The following is a 21,241-nucleotide window of genomic DNA, read 5'->3' as shown; positions in this document are numbered from 1 at the left end:
GCTCTCCCTGGTCAAAAGGTGGATCGTCGTGTTCACCATTGTTACTAGCTATCAAAAGAAACAATGTTTCTTATTGTGAACGAATGCTGGTAATAATAACCCTCCTTGAATAGATGATCAAAACAAGACAATCTAATTGTCTTGATCAAAACATGTTGATACTTGTCTGGCGGTATCCCCATTGTACAAATTTACTTTAAAACATTTGCTAGAAGTTGGCCCAGTTCACTGACATTCACCGGTGGCATGTGTGAAGATAATTAACATTGAGACCCTTGTCGGTAGGTGATCGTATAATATTTTTATGTTGCGTTTAAAGCAACATTCTAATGTACCATATGTTTAAACAGTAACTGTGTGGATTTGGCTACCGAGTGTGTTACGAACTTGATGGTGTAGCTAGATGCCAACGTGCTGTGGTACTACAGTACATTGATTTTCTAAAATTGATTGCTAGCCCACTTTGATGCAAACAACGACATATCAACAATATTTTTATACAGCGATGATCCAAAGTGTTTCATCTTCTGTCTGATCTGCATTTGATTATGGAAATTGTTTAAAGACACTAGACCTACAATTTTTTACGTGTTTATGGTTAATTATGATAAAAAGAGAGAAACAGTGCACTACCTAAGTAGCTTGTGTCGAATGTCCTCTCGTGTACGGTCTTAGGCCTAGCTTAGCTAGGCTCAGTTTTGTAGGCCTAGCTGGTAAAGAGTAGTAACATACGCCTAGCCCTGTGTTGTCTCGTTGCTGAATTAATTGTCTTTTCTTTTTTTGGCAGAATCTATTGGGACAAAAGACCTGGTATTTTCGCTGAAAAGTTGCAGTTCTTTTATTTGTTTACCATTTCACGATCGAACGAAAGTGGGTGCATCACATCACAATATGAAAATATTAATCAATTTATAGTGGGCCGCTTAAATTATTAGAATCAACTTATTTTTTACAATTTTTTACCGTTGAAAGACGAAATATAGTAATAATACATATAGTATTTATTTTTACATAAAATGTGTGTGACCTTAAATTAGGTTGAAAAAATGTAGGTCTAGTGGCTTTAAGACAGATAAAAAAACGATAAATCAAACTGATAAAAAATAATTGCCCCATTTTTACGCTCGCGAGAATTACGCGACCCCTTAACAACAACAATGGCGATCTCCGCTTGGAGGCTGAAGGCCAAACTTTCATTCAATCTGAATGAAATGAAAAGAATCTACTTAGATGATATATAAAACAAATATTGAATGTTTTTATATTCGTGCTACCTGTATGTACAAATAATTTCATTCTGTGAAAGATGAAAGGTGATATTTTCATCTTTCACCTCTTGAAATTATTTATACCATCACACTCATAAACATTCATTACTTGTATACTATAAGTATATAATATATATATATATATATATATATATATATATTTGTTTATATATATAAAAGTATCTCTTGGGAGATCCCGCCTCGTGAATAAAAATACTGTAAGATGAGGGCGTATCAATTTGATCTCTGGTGCGCGTGCGTACAACTGAGGACTAGTGCTGTTCCGCCGTACCACGCCGAGAATGTTAAAGAGTCGCTATCCAATTGAGTTCGAACAATACCATGAAAGCCCCAGTGGTCTAATGGTTAGGACATCTGCATATCAAGCAGGCGGTCCGAGTTCGAGTCTTGGTTGGGGCAACTTTTTCTCATTCTCACAGATTTCCTCATCTTTATCGTTTCAAATTAATTAATTAAATTTCAGTATATCACCGGGCGGTTTAGAATTAATGTTCTTTGCCTGATTTGTTTATATATATAAAAGTATCTCTTCGGAGATCCCGCCTCGTGAATAAAAATACTGTAAGATGAGGGCGTATCAATTTGATCTCTGGTGCGCGTGCGTACAACTGAGGACTAGTGCTGTTCCGCCGTACCACGCCGAGAATGTTAAAGAGTCGCTATCCAATCGAGTTCGAACAATACCATGAAAGCCCCAGTGGTCTAATGGTTAGGACATCTGCATATCAAGCAGGCGGTCCGAGTTCGAGTCTCGGTTGGAGTGACTTTTTTTCATTCTCACAGATTTCCTCATCTTTATCGTTTCAAATTAATTAATTACATTTCAGTATATCACCGGGCGGTTTAGAATTAATGTTCTTTGCCTGATTTGTTTATATATATAAAAGTATCTCTTCGGAGATCCCGCCTCGTGAATAAAAATACTGTAAGATGAGGGCGTATCAATTTGATCTCTGGTGCGCGTGCGTACAACTGAGGACTAGTGCTGTTCCGCCGTACCACGCCGAGAATGTTAAAGAGTCGCTATCCAATCGAGTTCGAACAATACCATGAAAGCCCCAGTGGTCTAATGGTTAGGACATCTGCATATCAAGCAGGCGGTCCGAGTTCGAGTCTCGGTTGGGGCGACTTTTTCTCATTCTCACAGATTTCCTCATCTTTATCGTTTCAAATTAATTAATTAAATTTCAGCGGGTGGTTTAGAATTAATGTTCTTTGCCTGATTTGTTTATATATATATATATATATAATAGTAACCAAACTGGCCGCATTTTTCAGATAAGACAATCAATCAATTGTCTAACCAAACCGTCATTTATCTCATATACTGTAATATTTGTGGCAAACAGTACGTCGGAGAAACAAAAAACACTCTCCGTATGAGAATGACACAACACAGATCAGCTATCAAAACATTAGAGCTTGATGAACCTGTAGCCGAACATTTTAATTCAGCTGGTCATTCGATTGCAAATTTCAGAGTTATTGCAATAGACCATAATGTCAAATGGAGCGACAAAACTCGCAAAGACAAAGAAAACCACTGGGAATTACAACTTAAAATCACAAAACCTTTTGGACTTAACATAAGGAACATACTCCCAGATCGGTAAAATTATTCCATTGACTACCAAAATTTAAGTTTCAATATTAACCACCATTTAAGCTGTTTTTTAGTTTCATTTCAAAATTGTTTATATCTCTACCAAGCTACCTTCTTTGTTTTCTACTCTTATTCAGACTTCACCCTGTCTCCTTTTGTTGTATTTCTTTTATTCCTGTCCACCCAGGCAGCACTTGCCAGTTCTTATATTATGAAGTTATCCAAATTCCTTCACTTGCACTGATGAAGGGCTAGTGTTGCCCGAAAGCTCTGCTAACTTTTCTGGCTGTTTTACTTTATCGTTTTGATTTAGCTTTTCGCTTTTTTTTTTGTATCTCCATTGAGATCCAGCCACTGATACCCACAGCATTGTAATTTTTCAGTTATTTGCCTTTGGATTTATATATATATATATATATATATATATGTATAAATAAATGAAAGACGCTAGTAAATTACCAACTGAACATTTTATTGCACTACAGGCTGTTTCATGAGTATGAACTCAATCTTCAGGTGCTTGGCTCTGAAGACTGCAGACAGTACTGTTTCGATCTTGTTAGATCTCGTCAGTGCAGCTCAGGTTTCGAAATGAAATGTACCGCAGATCTGGCACAATATGTATATATATATATATATATATAAGCCTATATATATTGTGTCTATTTAGGTGAATGGGATAATGCCTGTAATGAGCTACAAAGAATGCTAATTGTTAGATCACTTCGGCCTGACCGTGTTTCTTTCTGTTCAACCTCATTCATTATAAATAACCTAGGATCCAAGTAAGTATCACTCTTATTAATCTTTTACCATATTATTCTTTATTCACTATTCAATTGCTAAAGATTAAAGGTACACATAAACTTCCTTGACAGAAAACTGCATTCACACCAACTGCCTGTTTTTGTACCTGAATCTTATTAACTAATGATGAGATATGAATATGTTTCAGGTTTGTCGAGCCGCCTGTGTTGGACATGAAATCTGTTGTTGATGATTCTACAACAAAAACACCACTGATATTTGTGCTGTCAACTGGAGTGGTAAGAGGCTTTAAATATAAAATACTAATTTTAAGGTGCTGTACTCCATTCTGATGGTAAACATGAATTGATTCACATTGACAATTTCCAGTCATGCTTGGGCTTCATTCAAGAATTGTCTCTGAGCAAAGTGAGCGTACCCTATTTTGAATAGTTTTAAGATGTGTATGAAATTGCATCACCTTTATAGTTAGTAAGGGCTATATTAATTTTGTGATCCATACATTCATGAGTGAATATCGCTGTCAGTGTCACTAAGCTTGAATACTTTAAACAGCATTCAGAAAAACTCCCTTTTGGCCTTTTTTTTGTAGGTAAAAGTGATACATTGAAGAATAATCTTGATAAATGAAATAGAAAAGTCATAGGTTGTCCTGAAATTGAAAATTGAGGTCATTAGGTTAGCTGGTGACATTATCAATAAATATATAAGGAAAATAGTATAATTAAAAACACATAAACAAATATAAAACATCCATAATTTCATTTCATAGATTTGATAACATTACAACAAGCATTGGATTCGAACCCTCAATCTCACGATCAGTAGTCTCATGTAGATTAAACATATATGGAAACATACTCATAATGCAGCTAGGAATCAGCTCAAAGTATGTCTTGACCTTACCAGGTACCCATTTGTACAGTACCTGTTGACAAAGATAATAATGGTTATAAATACTGGAACCATTTATAAAAGATGTAAAAGAAAATATGTTGGAAATGCATCAAAGGCCAAGGTCTTTGATGGCACGTTCATAGATTATGAAATACATCATCATTGACTTATGGGATGTAGCTGAGTGTGGAAATAATTGATGATATGATGTATCTTGCTGCTGAGGTATTATATGTGTTGTTTCGGATAATCTGAATTTACTGAATGGTAACTTATTCCAATACTGTACTTCTAGTTATCATAATTTGTATACTTATTTGGATTGGATACAACAATTAGATTAAAAAAATCACATATCAGGGCCATACGCAGGATTTTTTTTTTGGGACCAATTTCATAATATTGAGTACTTTGCGAGCAACCATGGGCTGGTCAGAGCAAGTTGGTTAATTTAAATCAGTTTACCGGGCACATATATACAGTAAAAATGCTAAACAATAATAAACAAAATGAAATAAAATAAGTTATTCTTTAATGACATTCTATATCGATGGTTCTTGATTGAAAGAGTAAATTTAAAATCGTAATAAAATGTTTAACTAAGGTAATAAACTATCCCCTGCCGAACACCATCCTGGTATTTCTGAGTCTATGTTTTGGGTTTGGAATAGATATACATGTGAATGTGTGAATTGACTAAAGTAACTAAACTATACCCCGCTGGACACCATCCATCCTGGTGTTTCTCAGCTGAGTCTAGGTTTCGGGGTTGTTATTATGAAATATTATTATTATCATTCTTTCAACCCATTATAATTAAATAGGTAATAAATGATTATTGACTAGGCCTATTCTTTGACAGACTGACTATTGTTGTAAAAGGCGCGCCTACATGACGGGCTGATGAGTATTTCAAAGCTGTTCACTGGTTTTATTATACACTCAACAAATTATACAGTGTGTGGGAACATGGTGTACGCACCAACCTCTAACTGAATGATCGACTATGATTTCTTATATAGTTAATAGCAATAATAAGGGACAAGACAGAGTATACAATTTTTAATACTCTATAAACCATTGTTTTCTAAACACATTTTTGTATTTGGCAATAATTTTGAAATAGGAAGAATCTCAACATTAAATATGGGTATGGTAGTAAGTTCTTACCATGATTGTCATGGATTTTGTGCAAAATTCTTTTTTTTAAAAAAACCTAACAAGGACACTTTTTTGGGCTTGTTCAACTTTATATCTTAAATACTATATTATTTCACAAATATAACATGACACTGGACAGCTTTATGAAACACCTTGTGTTCATTCACAATTAAGTAAATAATGTTCTGCCTTTGTCTTAGGATCCTACAAGCATGTTGTTACAGTTGGCAGAGCAGAGCAAGATGGCCCACAGATTTCATGCCTTATCTCTTGGACAGGGTCAGGCACCAATTGCAACCCGTATGATTAAAGAAGGTGTGAGGGAGGGTAACTGGGTTTTCTTGGCTAACTGTCATCTGTCTCTAAGCTGGATGCCACAGTTGGCTAAACTGGTTGAGCAGCTACAAGTTGAGGAACCTCACCAGGACTTCAGGCTATGGTTGAGTAGTAGTCCACATCCTGAATTTCCAATTTCTATCCTGCAAGCTGGCATCAAGATGACAACAGAACCACCAAAGGTCAAATTTTAATTTTCATAACATTAAAATGATGATGTGATTTTTCTCTCAATCCAATCACACTGGATTTTCAACTTTTCATTAAATGGTTAAAAACATTTATTTTATTTTATTTTATTTAATTTTCAGGCACACATACATGACAACACAGCGGTGCAGCACCCTGAGGATTGCCATGAGTGCAAAGCACTATCGAGATGGCTCTCCATATACTGCACTAGAACATATAAGACAAACATATACACAAGATGCTCTACATAGACAAAGACTTATTATTAAGTTTAAATTTGTTTTTATTATTTTTATAAACAGGGTCTGAAGGCAAATATGAAACGTCTTTACCATTTAGTTACAGAGCAGCAATTTAATCGATGTCGCAAACCAGAAAAATACAAGAAATTGCTGTTCGCTTTGTGCTTTTTTCATAGTGTCCTCCTTGAAAGACGCAAATTTTTAATGCTTGGTTGGAATATCATGTATGGATTTAATGACTCTGATTTTGAGGTATGTTTGGTGTATACATAAGCAAGGAAAATAATTGGTTATCCGCAACGAAGTTGCAGGATAACTCCTTGTGATTGTACGAAATCAACATCTTTTTTTTAGTTATCCGCTCATGGCGGATAACTCCTTGTAACTGTCCTGTTTCATCATCTTTTTTTTGTTCTGTATTATTCTTCTTTCTTTCTGTAATTTTTGTGTCATGCGTATCTGTAAAACTTGCTAGCATAACATTTCGTAACTTTCTCAACATATCGTCATTCATATGAAGTTGTGCAGCGAACCTTTTCAGGTAGTTTACAATTGCGCAACGTGACTTACGCGCGATTTTATGAATTTGGCATAACATAGGTCAAAAACCAAATAACATTTTAAATTGAAACTTTGCAAAAGTTTAATTTATATCATGCACTAACTTTCTGTTGAAAAAAAATTGCGTGTTTTACACAAAGTTACGCACGCACGCGCATTTAAAATTTCAAAATGTGCAAAATTAATTTCTAATCAATTTTTTACACGTTTTATGACATTTTGCGCATGTCAAAAATTCCCACACACGCAAATAATTTTGCGCGTAGGGTGCACACGAAGCATGAAAATCATGTTTTTTTCTCTTGAATTGTGATTGTCCAGCCTTTCCTAGTGATTTTAAACAAAATTTTACGCGCGCGGTGCGCATGTAGAGGTAAAGACATATTTTTTTTGCGTGATTTATGTTTTTCTAGCCTTTTCTAGTAATTTTACCAACTTTTATACAATTTCAACTTAAAATTACGTCATACGAGCACGTCGAATTTGGACAATTTGCGCGCGTTTTTGATGAAAAAGTTCAAAAATTCGTCAAAATTATACTTTTTTTAAACAGTCGTAATTTCTAAACTGCACGGTCAACTTTTTGTGGATGACATATTCTGGAAGTTGATATGTTGTAGATATTGGATCATGTATTAATATGGCTAACCGGACATTGTGACGTCATCGTATGACCACGCGAATATAAAATTTAGGATTTTTGTATCTTTCGTAATAGGTCATCACATTTAATAGAGCGCATCTCCACTTATCCGTTTTCCATTTTCACCCTGATTTTGATATTGTCTAGGTAAATCAACTATCTTTCGCATGAGTTAAAATATTTTAATTTTTATGACGTCATTATGCCTTTTAAATTTAAATTACGTGGGTCATTAATTTCATCTTTACAGTAAATTTTAATCTGTTAAAGCTCGTAAGAATAAAATGTGATAATCCCGATTAAAACATTTTCTGGAAGCTATTGGATTGTAGATACAAAATCATGTGAAAATTTTGCCAATCGGATGTTGTAACGTCATCATATGGCCAGTTAAATAAAAAAAATCGTATTTTCATCTTTTGCGTCATAATTCATTACATTTAAAAGAGGGCGCATTAATATTTCACATATTTAAATTTCTTCTACACGTTAATATGTTGTTGCTGAGATAATTTACTTCCAAAATTGCTACCTTTGCGTTTCATTTTAAAACCGTCAACATGTCAAAAATTGCAATAAATAGCGGGTTCCGTAATTTCACCTATTCTACACTGTATGTGATATGGATACAGATTATACTGTGTATACTATGAATCAAATTAATAGAATTCAGCAATAACAACATATCATATTCTTCAGTTCAGGTCATAATGCCATAATCTTTTTCTGTGTGCAATATTCCAACGTATGACGTGCACGTGGCGGTTGTCGTGCGGATAACTAACTCGTCAAAGTGACGAGTTTCATGTCTAGTTAGTTGCAGGATAACTCCTTGTGATTGTACGAAATCAACATTTTTTTTTTTAGTTATCCGCTCATGGCGGATAACTCCTTGTAACTGTCCTGTTTCATCATCTTTTTTTTTTCTGTATTATTAGTTTCTTTTCTTTCTTTCTGTCATTTTTGTGGGTCGCGTATCTCAAAAACTTGTAAACATAACATTTCATAACTTTGTCAACATATGGGCATTTACATGAAGTTGTGTACCTCCTATTTTTGAATGACGTCAGAGTTGCGCAAAGTGACTTACGTGCGATTTTATGATTTTTTATGATTGATCATAGGCTAAAAACCAAGCATAATTTTGTTTTGACACTTTCTGAAAATTTAAGTCATATCGAGGGCAAACTTTTTGTGGATTAAAATACCATGTTTTATAAGACGTTACGCGCGCACGCGCATTTCTCCTCTATTTTTGTGTCTCGCTTATATCAAAAATGTGTAAACATAACATTTCATAACTTTGTCAACATATGGGCATTCATGTGAAGTTGTGCACCTACTATTGTGAATGACGTCAGAAATGCGTAACGTGACTTACGCATGATTTTATGAATTTCCCGTATTTAACATAGATTGAAAACCATATAACAATTTAAGTTGAAACTTAGCAAAAGTTTAATTTATATCTTGCGCTAACTTTTTGTGCACTAACGAAGTTACGCGCGCACGTACATTTAATATTTGAAATGCGCAAAATTAATTTATAATCAACTTTCTACGCTGATCATCATTTTTTATGTGAATTATGTTTTTCCACCCTTTTATAGTAAATTTATCAAATTTTAAAACAATTTAGACTTAAAATTACGTCATACGAGCACGTCGAATTGTATAATTTGTGCGTGTTTTTAATGAAAAAATTCAAAAATTCGTCAAAATTATGCCTTTTTTTAAACAATCATAGATTCTAAACTACGAGGTAAACTTTTTTTACTTACATATTCTATAAGGTGATGAGTTGTATATCGGATCATTAATCAATATGGCTAACCGGACATTGTGACGTCATCGTATGGCCACACGAATGTAAAATATATGATTTTTGTCTCTTTCGTTTATTGCTCATCACATTAAATGGAGCGCATCACGCTTATCTGTATTCCTTTTTCTCCGAGATTTTAATATTGTCTAGGTCAATCAACTATCTTATACATGAGTTAAAAATATTTAATTTTTATGACATCATCATGCCTAAAAATTTAAATTACGTGTATACAGATTATACTGTGTACTTTAAAATGTATATACTATATGACACAAAATAGACAGAATTTAGCACTAACAACATATCATATTCTTCAGTTCAGGTCATAATGCCATAATCTTTTTCTGTGTGCAACATTCCAAGTAATTTTAAGCATGTCAAAAATTCCCACGCGCCCGCAAATTTTTACATGCGCGGTGCGCATGTAGAATTAAAAACATATTTTTTTCTAGTGATTTATGTTTTTCTAGCCTTTTTTTAGTAATTTTACCAACTTTTAAACAATTTCAACTTAAAATAACATCATACGAGCACGTCGAATTGAACAATTTGTGCGCGTTTTTGATGAAAAAGTTCAAAAATTTGTCAAAATTATGCCTTTTTTTAAACAGTCATAGTTTCTAAACTAAACGGTGAAAGTTATTTTTATTACATATTCTTAAAGTTGGTGAGTTGTAGATATCGAATCATGCATTAATATGGCTAACCGGACAAAGTGACGAGTTTCATGTCTAGTTAGTTATCCGCTTAGTAGCGGATAACTCCTTGTAATCGTCCTGTTTCATCATCTTTTTTTTTTTTTCTGTATTATACTTCTTTCCTTCTGTCATTTTTGTGCGTCGCGTTTCTCAAAAATGTGTAAACAGAACATATCGTAACTTTGTCAACATATTGACAATTACGTGAACTTGTGCACCCCCTATTTTTGAATGACATCAGAGTTGCGCAACGTGACTTACGCGCAATTTTATGAATTTCAATGATTGATCATAGATTAAAAACCAAAAGTCATTTAGTAGTGACACTTAGTGAAAATTTAAGTCAAATCAAGGGCAAACTTTCTATGGTTTAAAAATGGCATGTTTCACAAGAAGTTACGCGTGCACGCGCATTAAAAATTTAAAAATGCGCAAAATTAATTTCTAATCTACTTTCTGATCATGACATTTTGAGCATGTCAAAAATTCCCACACGCGCGAAAAATTTTACGCGTAAAGTGCGCACGGAGCATGAAAATCATGTGTTTTTCTCTTGAATTATGATTTTACAGCCTTTCCTAGTCATTTTAAAAAAGATTGACATAATTTCAAATTAAAATGACGTCATACGAACACGTTGATTTAGACCATTTGCGCGCATTTTAGTTGAAAAAGTTATAAAATATTGTCAAAATAATGCCAATTTTGAATCTATTATAGCTCTTCAGGATCAAAAATGATCCCCAATTTTTTTAACTTATTATGTAAGAAGATAAATTGTAGATATGAATTCATGCAGAATTTTTACCTCTCGGATGTTATGACGTCATCGTATGGCCACACGGATGTAAAATATAGGATTTTTGTCTCTTTCGTTATTGCTCATCACATTCAACAGAGCGCATCTCGCTTATACGTATTCCATTTCCCCCGAGATTTTAATATTGTCTACATCAATCAACTATCTTTCGCATGTGACATGACGTCATCATGTCTAAAAATGTAAATAACGTGGGTCACTTATTTTCATCTTTACAGTAAATTTTAATCTGTTATAGCTCGTCAGAATAAAAAGTGATAATCATGATTAAAACGTTTTCTGGAAGCTATTAGATTGTAGATACGAATTCATGTGAATATTTTGCCAATCAGATGTTGTGACGTCATCATATGGCCAGTTGAATAAAAAAAGTCGTATTTGCTTGCAAACATAACATTTCGTAACTTTCTCAACATATCGTCATTCAGATGAAGTTGTGCAGCGAACCTTTTCGGGATGTTTACAATTGCGCAACATGACTTACGCGCGATTTTATGAATTTCGCGTATTTAAAATAGGTCAAAAACCAAATAACATTTTAAATTGAAACTTAGCAAAAGTTTAATTTATATCATGCGCTAACTTTCTTTTGAAAAAAAATTGCATGTTTTACACAAAGTTACGCGCGTACGCGCATTAAAAATTTTAAAATGCGCAAAATTATGCCTTTTTTTAAACAGTCGTAGTTTCTAAACTAAACGGTTAAAATTATTTTTATTACATATTCTGGAAGTTGATAAGTTGTAGATATCGGATCATGCATTAATATGGCTAACCGGACATTGTGACGTCATCGTATGGCCACGCGAATATAAAATTTAGGATTTTTGTATCTTTCGTCATAGCTTATCACATTTAATAGAGCGCATCTCCACTTATCCGTTTTCTATTTTCACCCCGATTTTGATATTTTTTAGGTCAATGAACTATCTTTCGCATTATTTAAAAATATTTAAATTTTGTTAACGTCATCATGTCTAAAAATGTAAATAACGTGGGTCACTTATTTTCATCTTTACAGTAAATTTCAATCTGTTATAGCTCGTCATAATAAAACGTGATAATCATGATTAAAACGTTTTCTGGATTGGGTTGTAGATACGAATTCATGTGAACATTTTGCCAATCGGATGTTGTGACGTCATCATATGGCCAGTTAAATAAAATATGTCGTATTTTCATCTTTTGCATCATAGTTCGTCACATTTAAAAGAGCGCGCATCTATATTTTACGTATTCAAATTTCTTCTACACGTTAATATGTTGTTGCTGGGATAATTTCCTTCCGAAATTGCTATCTTAGTGTTTCATTTTAATACCGTCGCCATGTTAAAAATTGGAATAAATGGCGGGTCCCGTAATTTCACCTATTCTACACTGTATGTAATATGTATACAGATTATACTGTTTACACTGTATATACTATATGACACAAAATTGACAGAATTCAGCACTAACAACATACCATATTCTTCAGTTCAGGTCATAATGTCATAATCTTTTCTGTGTGCAATATTCCAACGTATATCGTGCACGTGGCATTTGTCGTGCGGATAACTACATGTCTAGTTTGTTATTTAAGTTTTTTTTAACTGCAATGTAAATTTGATTGTTTATTGAACAAAGATACCTTAACCCTTTCATTCACTGCGTATACCCGGTATTACCGGGTATAAACAAATGAACTGCATATACAGAGTATTACCGGGTATGGGAAAAACAATTATTGAATCGTATTTGCCTATAATATATAGCACCCTCTATAATTTTTCGATAAATTGAAAACATTTTCAATTCATTAAAACTATTTTTTAGCACAACATGCGCCCTCTATATGTGTTAATATCGTCTAGAAATTCCGGTTTCAAGTTGTGCCCGCCTGGGGAATACATATCACACGTTATAATCATTTTGACCTTGAAAAGTTGTATTATTAGTTACCAAATTTTACCCACTCTAATAGGGCAATATCGTGTTCATCGTAATACGGAAAAAAAATTCTGAAATAATCGTTTTTTTGGGAAAATGTCATTTTTCTGAGTTTTTTACCCAAAACTTTTATAAAACGATAAAAATAATTCAATTTTTTTTTATATTTTTATTTATATACATATCTTCATCAATATCCAGCGGGAGACCCATATTCCATAAGAATTAGTTAGTTTTTATTATTAATAGTTTTTATCATTGACAAAAAACAGGAATTCCAAAATAGCTGTAATGACGTCACATGATGTCATTAATATGCAAATTAGCTTTTTTTTCCTCCCAACTGTAGACCAACCTTTTTGCCCACCACACACCACAAAAATAATTACAAAACTATCTCATTTAGTATTTTTTGCAATTTATTAAAATCACATTTTTTTTTGCACATAAATATTGCGCATGTAGGTGGGACTAATGCTGCGCAGTGAAAGGGTTAATACATATTATTAGGTACAGAAATGGCATAGAAATTATACTTCAATTAATTAGTTGAAAGGTTTTTACTATATTTATATTATAGATAGATGACTTTATTATTGTGAAAATAACACTCTACATAAAATTACATTCATTATTTTAGGTCTCTGAGAATCTCTTGAGTATTTACCTCGATGAGTATGATGAAACACCTTGGGATGCTCTTAAATACCTTATTGCTGGTGTGAATTATGGTGGTCATGTCACTGATGATTTTGATCGTCGTCTTCTACTGACATACATTAATGAATACTTTGGTGAAACAACTCTTATGACACCTTTCTTTAAGTAAGGAATTCTTTTATATCAGTTTCAAAGAAAAAAAAACGTTCTCATCCTTTGTTCTCAGTTCACAGTTTTTGTTCTGTAATAGAGAGAACAATTATTTTTTTTAGTGAATAATGATGGCTTCAATTAAAATGAGTACAATTCATTATTTCTCAATGTTCCATTGGTCTCAATGTTTAATGTCTATTTATCCAGAGAAAGAACAAAGACACTGTTTGGATAGAATCAGATTATAAAAACACTACATTTTGATTTGTTTCAGGTTGTCATCACTGTCTACATACTACATTCCAAAAGATGGCCATCTCAATACTTACAAGGTAAACTTTTTTTAAAAATTATCAATAACAATTTCTAAAAATATTACAAAGATCAGATTTCCATTTCTTGTTTCCATAATATTTACCAATTTTTGAACTGAACAAAGTGTTTATACTGCTTGTTTTATTGGAAATTGTCAAGGAAAAGCAAAGTTTAACTATACCTTTAACTTTAACCACCCTCCGAAACACGAACAAAATTAGTGCATAAAATTCACTAAACGAAAGATTTAACCATGTTTATTGCATCCTCTACCAAATTCTTGTCTTAATACATTTAATGAATTCAGAGTGATACCTTTACAATTATAACATTCATATCGAACAATCAATCAGAGATTTATTATCACAATCTTATCTCTACCAATAATAAAATAACCTCAAATTTAATTTAAACATTTTAAAACATTATATAAATCTATAAAAAAAGTGAGGTATGACTGTAAATGAAAGAAATGGGACCAAATTCAATGCAACATAATATAAATTTTTGTACACCGCCCTAATAATTAAAAAAAATTCAATTGAAATACAGTGGCATAGATGATTACAATGTTTTTTAAAAGTTGTTAAGGAACCATTTTCAGTAATAAAGTTATTTGCATTTGTGTTTATAGAACAATGTACCACATTAAACACAGTAAACAATTTTTGGTGTTTTGTAAAATGGTATTGTAAACATTTACCTTCCCTTCATTGTTCAGTGTTAAATCCCTGAAATCCCAAATAGTGTATTCAACAACATTCATTTCGACAAAAATCAACATATGTATACAAACAAGAAACAAGAAAGTATCATTTGGTCAAGGGACGACGTAGAGACTGAAATAATTCCGTCACTGTCGCCCCCTCCTCAATTACATAACGTATGTAAACATAAAATCAATTTTACAATAAAAAAAAAACACAAATTAACAAACCGTTGACATAAACATAAATATATACAAAGCATTCATTAACGTTAATAGAATTACAATTAATTAATATATGTTGTAATATCGTGGGTGTTTGCTTAGGTTTTCAATGAAGATTTGTTTTAGTTTGGACTTGAATGTAAAAAATGTTTTAGCAGATGTTAAATTGTGATATTTACAGGTGTGGTTCCATAACATTGGGCCATGTACTTTGATGGAATGTTTATTAGAAATTAGTCTAGTAACGGCACTCTAAATTGCTGTTGTCAGTTCCTTAAAGAATAAGTATAAATAGTGTAACTTTTTACTGTCTATAAGCATCTTTATTATTCTGTCAGGCAAGAACATATTTTGGTCGAATTGTACATAAGTCATAGTACATTCACATTACTTATGCCATAAGTTTAAAGATAAGCTAGGAGTGTTCCAAATAATGCGATGAAGTAACTATTCTTGCTATACACTTTTGTTGTTTAGTAGTGGTAACAAATTAGTCTTGTTAGTGCTTCCCCACACTAAATTTCCATATTGAAGATATGGTAGTATGGGACTATTATATAAGTTTAAGAGGAAGTATTGGGGGAAATAGTGTTTTACTTTGCATATTTAACCCGTTGCTTTAGATATTTTAAGAGATACATTTTTTATATAATTATGATCTACCCAGATGAGGTTTTGATTAATTAAAATGTCAAGGAACATTACTGTCTTTTTCCGTCAATAGGCATGCTGTTAATTTTTTTTTTTAAATCTGTAGCTTTTTGCCTAATATGGGACACAACATAGTTAGTTTTACCCACATTTAGTAGAAGTTTCTTACACATAAACCAGTCGTAAGTATGTGTGGCAGGCTTATTTAAAGCTGGCAAATTTCTTAATGTTTTTTGATTAATGCAACTTTTTTTTTCTTAAATATTTGTTTTATATCACTTTCCTTATCATCTGGAAATGTTTATTTCTGAATCTTAAGTTTGATTAACCATCTTTCAAAACCTGAGTACTAGGCCCGATGTCATCATTGGTTGTGAGACCCACTTTGAGAAGGAACAGGCAAGGTGGAGGAGTCCTTATTACAATTGCTGATAATCTGCCATGTAATGAGGAACCCATCCTGCTAACAGAATGTGAAGTTTTATGGTCTAGAATTTAACTCAAGGCACAGTGGAGTCTTCTTGTTTGCTCTTATTATCGTCCTGACAAGTTGGATGAAAACAGCATTAACCACTTTCAAGAATCATTCCAACGTGCTCTCACAATTGAGAATGCTTTCATCATTATTGGCGGTGATTTTAATTATCCTTGCATTGACTGGAAAACCATCTCAGTTAAGCATGGTGCCCAATATGTAAGATTGCATCAAGACTTCCTCGACTTTATAGATGAAGCTGGCCTCACTCAAGTTGTTAAAATTCCCACCAGAGAATCGAACACTCTTGATTCATATCTGACTAACCTTCCCAACAACATCCCAAGTGTTACCAGGAATTTCTGACCATGACATTGTATTCCTAGAGGCCAATATCTATGCCATAAGGACCAAACATCCACAGCGACTATTGTTCCTGTACACCAGGGCTGATTGGGACTATTTTTGCACCTCAATGAAACAACTGTCTGACCATTTGGTATCCAAGTATGACAAACAGGAAAGCAATCCTGAAGATATCTGGAAAGAGTTTACATCTGGCTATAAAGAGGCTGTGAATAATTGTATTCCACAGAAATTTATCAAGAGCCAAACACCTTGCTCCTTGGATATCAATTGACACACATAAGAAGACCAAGAGGAAGAACAGACTATATAAAAAGTAATAGAAAACTGCTGACCCTATCTGGGAAAATAAGTATAAGGCATTAAAAAGGGAGATACAACACTCACTGAGATGTCAATACTGGACCTATGTTGAAGAGACAGTTACTGAGAAAAGATCATCTGATGGGAAAATTGTGCCCAACAAGAAGTTATGGAAACTAATCAAAAGTAAGAAGTCTGAGAATGTTGGTGTTTCAGGACTCTTTTTGATATCGAGACCATTCATTATATCCTCCTTCATAAGACCTCGTATTCAAGCACAGGTAACAGAAACATTGACTGAGTAGCCTTTTGATGTAAGTACTCAAGAGGTTCTTTGTGGGATGGTGTAATGTTTTCTCTGGTATTCATGCCAATAGAAACAATGTATTCATTGAGTGCATTTGCAATGTTGATCTAAATATAAAGTTTTACTTTTTTAAGGAATACATTAGTATGCTTCCAGCTATTGACCACCCTGAAGCATTTGGTCAACATCCAAATGCAGATATTGCTAGTCAAATAACAGAGACCAGTACATTGTTTGGTACATTGCTATCACTGCAACCGCAGGTATCTATGTCAACTGGTGAGAGTAGAGAGAGTAAGGTATGTAATCTGTTTTTAATATGTATAATAAATAATAATAAATCAATTTGCACAAAAATAGTGTTACAATGAAAACATTTTAAACAATGGGCTCCAATTTCCTAATTTCATATCATTTTATTATAGCAACATGTGTCATCTTCTCTTGTTTGTTTTAGGTGCTGAAACTTGCAGCAGATGTACTTGAGAAAATACCTGAAGATATTGACTATGAAGGAACTGCAAAGATATTAAAAGATGATCCCTCTCCACTCAATGTTGTTCTTCTGCAAGAGGTAAAATCTAATCATCAAATATACAGTATCACTCCTTCAATAAAGGGTTGCTTTCCATTGACAAAGTGGAAGGCTGAAGTCTGATTCAAATCTAATTGTTAAAACTTATACATTTATATGCAATTTTGTTATATAAATGCAATACATTTAGCCTTTGGCTACTTTATTTAATTTTGCTCCCAGTGTATGGCCTAATTCAGAAATGTGTTTTCTAGACGTTTGTGGGTTATTCTTGTCTTAAACCAATGCTGATTTATATTTTTATTACACTATAATTTTTCATATTGTTATTCAGATTCAACGGTACAATGTACTATTGAGAGCAATTCGTTCTTCACTGATTGACTTAGAGAAAGGCATCAAAGGTTTAGTAGTGATGTCAAGTGATTTAGAAGAAATCTTTAATTGCATCTATGATGCAAGAGTTCCTTCCACTTGGCAAAAGGTATCAAATATAATGTTTTTATAATACACCTAATTGTATTTTTGCAATTTGATTGGTCAATTACGCATCATAATATACATAAAATATGATGTTTTGGTTAAGTTTATATCAACTAAAAATGAAAAACATGCATTCGCTGCCGATCAGCCATTTTTTATTGTTAAGTTTCAAAATTATGTCAAAAACTTTAAATTGACCAAATGCCATCCCAATAATGAACAGAAAGGAGTATACTGGGCTTATACGCATGTGCAGTTTAGAGCTGCAAATTGTAACACAATATGTAAAAATCGAAGTGCAATTCGTAAAATGTTTTTTTAACAAAATATGCTTCAATACATATATGATGATGAAGGGCTTAAAGCTCTGCAAATTTGTCTAGCTGTTTTACTGTTTTGAATTAGCTTTTTGCTTATTTTATTTTGTATCTCCATTGAGATCCAGCCACTGAACCCAGAGCATTGCCATTTTTCAGTAATTTGCCTTTGAATTTATATACATATATAAAATATGAAAATTGTATTAAACATTTCATATTTATGAGACTGCATCTTAATAACTGTTTAGCAAATTCATTTTTTTTTTTGGTAAAATTTTAGATTTGAGACTGATTAATAGAAAATTGCTAAAATTAATAATTTATAAATTGTTTCTTATACTTGAAGGCATATCCTTCAAGAAAACCATTAGGTACATGGACTAGAGATCTAGTAAGCCGTGTGGAGCAGTTTGAGAAGTGGGCTACTACAGCGCATCCCCCAGTCATATTTTGGATGTCTGGTTTTACTTTTCCAACTGGTTTTTTAACAGCTGTCCTGCAAACATCAGCACGTCAAAACAACGTAAGTTTGAATTACAATAATTATTCTTTGTCCAAGAAATGGTTGAGGGCAGAGTAATTGGACATGAGTATATCATTACTCACAATTTATTTAATATCTGCTTCTTATCCTTTTTTTTAAATCATATTATTAGGTCTCTGTTGATTCTCTTTCCTGGGAATTTATTGTGTCAACTGTTGATGACAACAATATTATGCAACCACCAAAAGATGGAGTATGGATTAAAGGTCTGTATCTGGAAGGTGCTGGTTGGGATAAGAAGAATTCAGTGCTTGTGGATGCTAACCCAATGCAACTAGTTTGTCCTTTACCAACTATTCACTTCAAACCAGTAGAAAACAAAAAGAAATCGGGAAAAGGTAATTACAAGACATTTCTATGTGTACACATTATTATTACTTGTCTGAAACCACTAAATAGATGATAGCATCTATTTTTAGTACAAGTATATAATAAATTAGTCATTAATTTTATTTTGTTGGTTTTTTTTTTGTTAGGAATTTATTCTTGTCCATGTTATTACTACCCCAACCGTGCTGGCTCATCAGGAAGAGCATCTTTTATTGTTGGTGTTGATTTAAAAACAGGCAATATGCCACCAGACCATTGGACCAAAAGAGGTACAGCTATATTGATGAGTTTAGACTACTAGTACTTACAACCAGACATTCACTCAATTAACATATTATTTTCTGTTAATATAACATTATTTATATATATATATATAAGTTTATGTTGTGGTTATTTTATTGTTAAAATAATACAATTTTTTGTTTTATGAAGTATGCAATAATTAAAAATATGCATCATGATCGATGAAATATAGCTGTCTCATAATTATTTTTTATAAGCCTACACGTTTTTTCTAAAAGTTAATGTTTTACCTGATTTTTCTAAATGTTAATGTTTTACCTGATTTTTCTTGATCTTGAACATCTAAAGCCATGCTTTTGTTTCTCTCTGGTATATTAAAATTTCATGAGTTATACATATAATATTATCAAGTTTCTCCAACCTAATTCCCTTTTATAGTTAGATTATCAGTTGCTGGTTACAATAACTAACCAATCGAGGTTACACATATTTGTAAAATTTGTGTTTGAATTTAGTCCAAATTACTTGTTAAATGTGTTGAATTGCAACAAACCTTTACTAAAAGATTTGCTGTTTTATTGTCATAAAAAATGGTTAAATAAGAACGAGTGTCTGTTGCTGTGATTATTATTGAAATACTGCTAATAAAAATGTTTTTCATTCAATTTTGTTTTTGTGTTATATCAATATCATTTTCCTTCGTTAGCTTTGAGAAAGCTCCAGCAGACAGACCTTTTAAATAGAATCATTTTTGTACAAAAACATTTGACTGCCATTCCGAGGAATATTAAAGTTGGTTTCTTTAAAGCCAGATTTTTTTTTAAATGCACAAATTGCTTGGAAGAAGTTCATTTATAATTTGAATGCCAAAATGCTATTAGATCCTCCGGACACACAAGCTATCAATGTACTGCTGAAACAGGCATTTGACAAGTAAGATATGATCAGTCTGAAAATGACAATATCCCCAGAGTCACAGAACCACAAGATAATGATTATGCAAACCTTTCCATGGGGAACTATTTCTTTTTAAACTAGTGGGATTTTGCATATCATTAACTTTATTAAGATCATTCCTGTTACTATGTATATTTATACAAGTTTCTGGGCCATTATTTATGTTTCATTAGTTGCACTATCTTATCTTCATTGAAATACATCGTTACCAATAATAAGTTTGTCGTATCATCTATATACAAATTTACGCAAGGGAAAAATTCGGTAAATCATGCGTTACTACAATTTTTACTCAATGGTTTGGGCGTACTTTCAGTACTGTTTTAACCACCTGTACCCTGTTTACTAATTAAATTGAGTTAGATAATTAGTTATTGACAATTAAAACGAATTTAGGCAGTGGCGTAACAGGCGGGGGGGGGGGGGGGCAGGGGGGCGGAATACCCCCCACGGCGGATTTTACCGGGTTGAGAAGCGTTCGATCGGGCTGGGTAAGTAAAAAAAATAAAATAAAATACAAAGAAGGGATAGAAGAAAGAAAAAGAAAGAAAATATAAGAATAAAATATACGATATATGATATGGCTTCAAATGAGTCAAATAAGTCACAGTACAGTATGATATTCAAGTAAGATGATATGAAATACACAAAATCCTGACTGACAACTCGTGGGAAGACGCACTGCTTATCAGTACATTAAC

At 32.8% G+C, this 21,241-nt stretch overlaps 1 protein-coding gene across 2 annotated transcripts in view; it reads left to right on the top strand.

Annotated features, from left to right (window-relative positions):
* The window catches only part of LOC144842612 (dynein axonemal heavy chain 2-like), a 182,439-nt gene extending 162,191 nt beyond the window's left edge, over nucleotides 1–20,248 (top strand). For both annotated transcript variants that reach the window (XM_078699067.1, XM_078699066.1), the window contains exons 63-74: nucleotides 3,563–3,677; nucleotides 3,848–3,938; nucleotides 5,919–6,236; nucleotides 6,549–6,740; nucleotides 13,608–13,792; nucleotides 14,055–14,112; nucleotides 17,263–17,427; nucleotides 17,586–17,702; nucleotides 17,998–18,147; nucleotides 18,813–18,989; nucleotides 19,123–19,348; nucleotides 19,487–20,248. In XM_078699067.1, coding sequence (XP_078555193.1) covers nucleotides 3,563–3,677; nucleotides 3,848–3,938; nucleotides 5,919–6,236; nucleotides 6,549–6,740; nucleotides 13,608–13,792; nucleotides 14,055–14,112; nucleotides 17,263–17,427; nucleotides 17,586–17,702; nucleotides 17,998–18,147; nucleotides 18,813–18,989; nucleotides 19,123–19,348; nucleotides 19,487–19,641 — 1,949 coding nt within the window. In that variant the 3' untranslated portion in view covers nucleotides 19,642–20,248. The remainder of the gene's footprint in view (nucleotides 1–3,562; nucleotides 3,678–3,847; nucleotides 3,939–5,918; nucleotides 6,237–6,548; nucleotides 6,741–13,607; nucleotides 13,793–14,054; nucleotides 14,113–17,262; nucleotides 17,428–17,585; nucleotides 17,703–17,997; nucleotides 18,148–18,812; nucleotides 18,990–19,122; nucleotides 19,349–19,486) is intronic.
* The last annotated feature ends 993 nt before the right edge of the window (nucleotides 20,249–21,241 follow it).

Source organism: Antedon bifida, chromosome 5 (assembly GCF_963402885.1).
Source record: "Antedon bifida chromosome 5, ecAntBifi1.1, whole genome shotgun sequence".
Taxonomy (NCBI): Eukaryota; Metazoa; Echinodermata; class Crinoidea; order Comatulida; family Antedonidae; genus Antedon; species Antedon bifida.
This window is presented reverse-complemented; position numbering and strand designations above follow the sequence as displayed.